A 3,694-nucleotide genomic window follows, 5' to 3' on the forward strand; every position below is an offset into this window, starting at 1 on the left:
CTTCTTTCCTTCCTTCCTCCTTCCTCCCTCCCTCCCTCCCTCCTTCCTTCCTTCCTTCCTTCCTTCCATTTCCCCTCTTTCATTCAACAGCTACTCTACTCAAACATGAATCTTTCTTTTTTTTTTAAAGATGATGGTAAGGGGATCTTAACCCTTGACTTGGTGTCAGCACCACGCTCTCCCAAGTGAGCTAACCGGCCATTCCTACATAGGGATCCGAACCCGTGACCTTGGTGTTGTCAGCACCACACTCTCCCGAGTGAACCACGGGCCGGCCCCTAAACATGAATCTTTCAAACTCCTATGACCTGCACAAACATCTCCATCTCCCTCCCTGCCCCCAGATCAATTGTCCCGGGAAAACTGCCACCAAGGGCGTCACTGACGTAGATCATCCAGGACGTGTAGCGGTCCTTGAGGTTGTACAGCACCGCGGGCTCGTTCAGGTGAGTCAGCATGGCCATGTCCTCGATCCTGTCGAACTTGGGGGGGTTCATGGCATACACGTCCTCTGGCTTGACCACCAAAGTCTGAAAAGGGAGAGTCGCGCTGCTTAGCTAATGCTCTCTGTGCCTTTTGCTGCTGCAGATACGCGTCACCCACGAAGAGACTGTCCAGCCGAGATAGCTGACAGCAAGGGAACACAAAGGTATGGGGCGGCTTGTGGTTGGGGTGATGGAATGTGATTTGTTTCTCTACCTGGGGCTCTTTATCCCCTCTGCAGTGGGCCTGGGGTGAGGGAAGGATGACAGAAAAGAGAAAAGAGGATCTCTCTATGAGGATGTGGGGACAGTGGCAGGAAGTGGGAGCCAGCAGGAGCCTCTCAGCTCAGGAATGCTGGCTGGACCAAAATCCAGCCCCAGCAGCTGATGGACTCTTTCCAATCTACTCAGAGGAAAGGACATGTCCACTGGCATCCTGAGGCAGGGACAGAAGGGAAAGGGGGAGGTGGCATTGGATCTCTGGGCTGGCACCCATGGAGTTAGATGACTTTCTGAGCTCCCTGAGAGCAGCTGTCCAGCCCCTTTGCCCTTCTCAAGGACAATTATGAAAGTGCCTCAGCCCCCTCCGTTCCCCTGCTGGGGACAGAGTGTTACAAGCCAGGTAGATGGTACTGTGAGGCAGAGCAGTGGTTTCAAGCACTGGCAAGTGTCTGCACTTCTCTGCAGAGGAAAAGCCCCTTGCCCCCACATCCTCGGGCTTCCGGCTGGAGGACCCTAGGCACGGGGGAGGGGGAGCTTTTCTTCCTCTCCTCTGCCCTGCCCTCACCTCCTTGCTCTCTGTGACCTCCTCTGAGCATGGTCGGTTTTCCTGGTTCCATGTCTGGGCAGTGTGGGCGAGAAGCCTACCTCATTAAGTAGGGATTCATTTAACCCAGTCTGGACAATCAGCTCTCCTTGTGCATGGTCTCTTAGATTGTCTTAAAGTGTCATTCATTATATCTACTTCTCGCCTTCCCTGCTGCCTTATAAGCCCGTTCTTAGCTCCTTTGTCTGAAATATACAGAGAGCCGACTTCCGAGAGCTTCAATGCTTGGTAGCACTGCAGGCAAGTTTTTAGAGCCTTTTTCCTTCTTGCCCAACACAATGACACTATTTCCTTTACCTGTCCCTCAGATTTTCTTTTTTCTCTCTTACTCTCTCCCTCTCTCTCTCTCTCTCTCCCCCCCCCCCCCTGGGTTACACTGCTCATCGCTTCATGATACATGGAGGCTGCTACTTCATGTTGAGCTTGTGGTCCACTAGGGTCCCTTACATGTTTTCCTTACTGCCTTGTAATCAATGGCCATTGCTAGAAGAATTAGGGGGAAACCTAGGCTACCAAAAAAGTGTTCTGAAAGAGCTTCTCCTAGAGTTGGACTCCCAACTCCACACCCTTGGGATTCATGGAGGTGGTCCTCTCTGGGTCAGAGTGATGTGAACATTGAGAAAAGCACATGAAAACTAATTGCTTTGATCAGCCACAACCAGATTCTTCTCCCACTCTGTAACCCGAGGCCAGGATTCATTCTGCTTTCTTCCAGGACACCTGGGAAGGCTAAGCCCATGCCATATGAGGCATTCCAGTGCCAGAACCCCATCTGAAAGTGGCTGGGACTGTGGCGCATGCACATACTGTACAAGACAACCGGGAGCAGCAGACAGAAGGCCCGCTGGCCTGCAGAGGAAGTACACAAGTCTTACCCTGTTGTCTTCAGTTTCCACAGTGACCTTCCCCTCTTGGGAACTCTTAATCTTCCCCTTGGCATATTCTTCCTTTGAGTCAACCACAAAGCAATAGGTTTTGGCATCAAAGGGCTGGTTCTGAGCCTCAATCCTCTCCTTTTCCGATTTTCGGAGGAAAGGAGCGGCTGTGCCGAACACTTCCATTTCAGAGTCGCTACTCATGGTGTCAGCTGGAAGACAAATGCACCTGGTGAGCCCAGCTGCCTCCTGAGCTGGGCACCAGGCAGCTTCAGGCCTGCCTTAGTATCTGCCTTCGAAGGCAGGGCCCCAGGAACAGGGCTGTTTGCATGCCTGGTGGAGCTCCACCCAGAGAATTTAAGTGCTGGGGAAATCAAATGGCACATATTTAGTGAGGGGCTACTCTGCGGAAAGGATGCAGAGCCTATTTGATGCAAGCTCTTCCATGATCTGAGGCTCGAGTGGGTGCAGGGACCTTAGAAGTGAGTGCTGCTCCTGGGACCTCAGTTTCCTCCTCTGTAAAACCCAGGTGTTGCTGAGGGAACATTTAAACATAAACACCACTAAAAAATAAAAGCATTCTTCAAAGAATGGTAAATGGCAAACATGAGGGTACTTCATCGTAAGATTTGTATGATCTTTCAATTCTATTTTTCCACAAAGTTTTTGAAGTACCCACATAGCTAAGGAATTTTTGAACCATTTTGAATCAAGGTGGCCCCATCCTCACATAAGGAAACTAGTCTTTTGTTTCCTTCAGTTGCTAAGATGAGGAGCTAGCATTCGGCATCAGCCTGTGCTTGGAACGTCTTGTCTCCCGAAGTGCTCCCTCCTCCCCTGCCTCTCCAGCCTAACATTTCCTGTCTAAGCTCTCTAGTTCCTCTGGCTCTATGCGCCCTTAATGGCCACTGGCAGGAGGGAGGAACTAGTAACTTTGGATCATCTGGAGATTTCCTACAGCCAAGGGACATGGCCTGAATTCTCACCTGAGTCACACCCGCAGGAGGACAGCAGAAGACAACAGCAGCCTTGGAAACGTCGGACCTGCAATAACACACACATGCACAAAAACTCAGGGACGCCTGGGAGTGTCTGGTTCCACTTTGAGTCAGCTCTTGACAAGTTAACCAATATGGGTAAAGGACGAATAAATAAGAAGATCCTTAGCCTAGTGTCAATCTGGAGGAGCAGGTGGCAGAAGACCCTGAGGGAGTCCATCAAGGCAGGAAAAGTCCTCAGCTACCCCCAAATCTGGCTCCTCCCAGACTTCTACAGCTCCTTCTTCAGTCTGCAATGCCTTCCATTTAGAATTGGGCGACAAGGACAGACACCCTTAGAGAGCTTGTGGTACCAGGCCGGTGTCAGGTCTCCTTGTCTTGTGCAAACAGAAGAAATCTCCGAGATTGGCTAATTTACACCTGGTGCCACAGCCAGTGTGGTCTTGAGAGGATGAGCCGCCCCACAGGCATTACAGCCCAGGTGCAAAGGGAGAACGCAGGGTCCCACCGCCC

At 51.3% G+C, this 3,694-nt stretch overlaps 1 protein-coding gene across 1 annotated transcript in view; it reads right to left on the reverse strand.

Moving 5' to 3' along the window:
- The window catches only part of LOC103601746 (myosin-3-like), a 21,634-nt gene extending 18,429 nt beyond the window's left edge, over window positions 1-3,205 (reverse strand). The window contains exons 1-3 of the mRNA XM_008586172.1: window positions 3,170-3,205; window positions 2,184-2,395; window positions 387-530 (exon numbers count right to left, since the gene is read on the reverse strand). Of these exons, the coding sequence (XP_008584394.1) occupies window positions 387-530; window positions 2,184-2,387 (348 nt within the window). The 5' untranslated portion in view covers window positions 2,388-2,395; window positions 3,170-3,205. The remainder of the gene's footprint in view (window positions 1-386; window positions 531-2,183; window positions 2,396-3,169) is intronic.
- Between the last annotated feature and the right edge of the window lie 489 nt (window positions 3,206-3,694).

The sequence above is a fragment of the Galeopterus variegatus genome, unplaced genomic scaffold, assembly GCF_000696425.1.
Source record: "Galeopterus variegatus unplaced genomic scaffold, G_variegatus-3.0.2 Scaffold3857, whole genome shotgun sequence".
NCBI classification, from domain to species: Eukaryota; Metazoa; Chordata; class Mammalia; order Dermoptera; family Cynocephalidae; genus Galeopterus; species Galeopterus variegatus.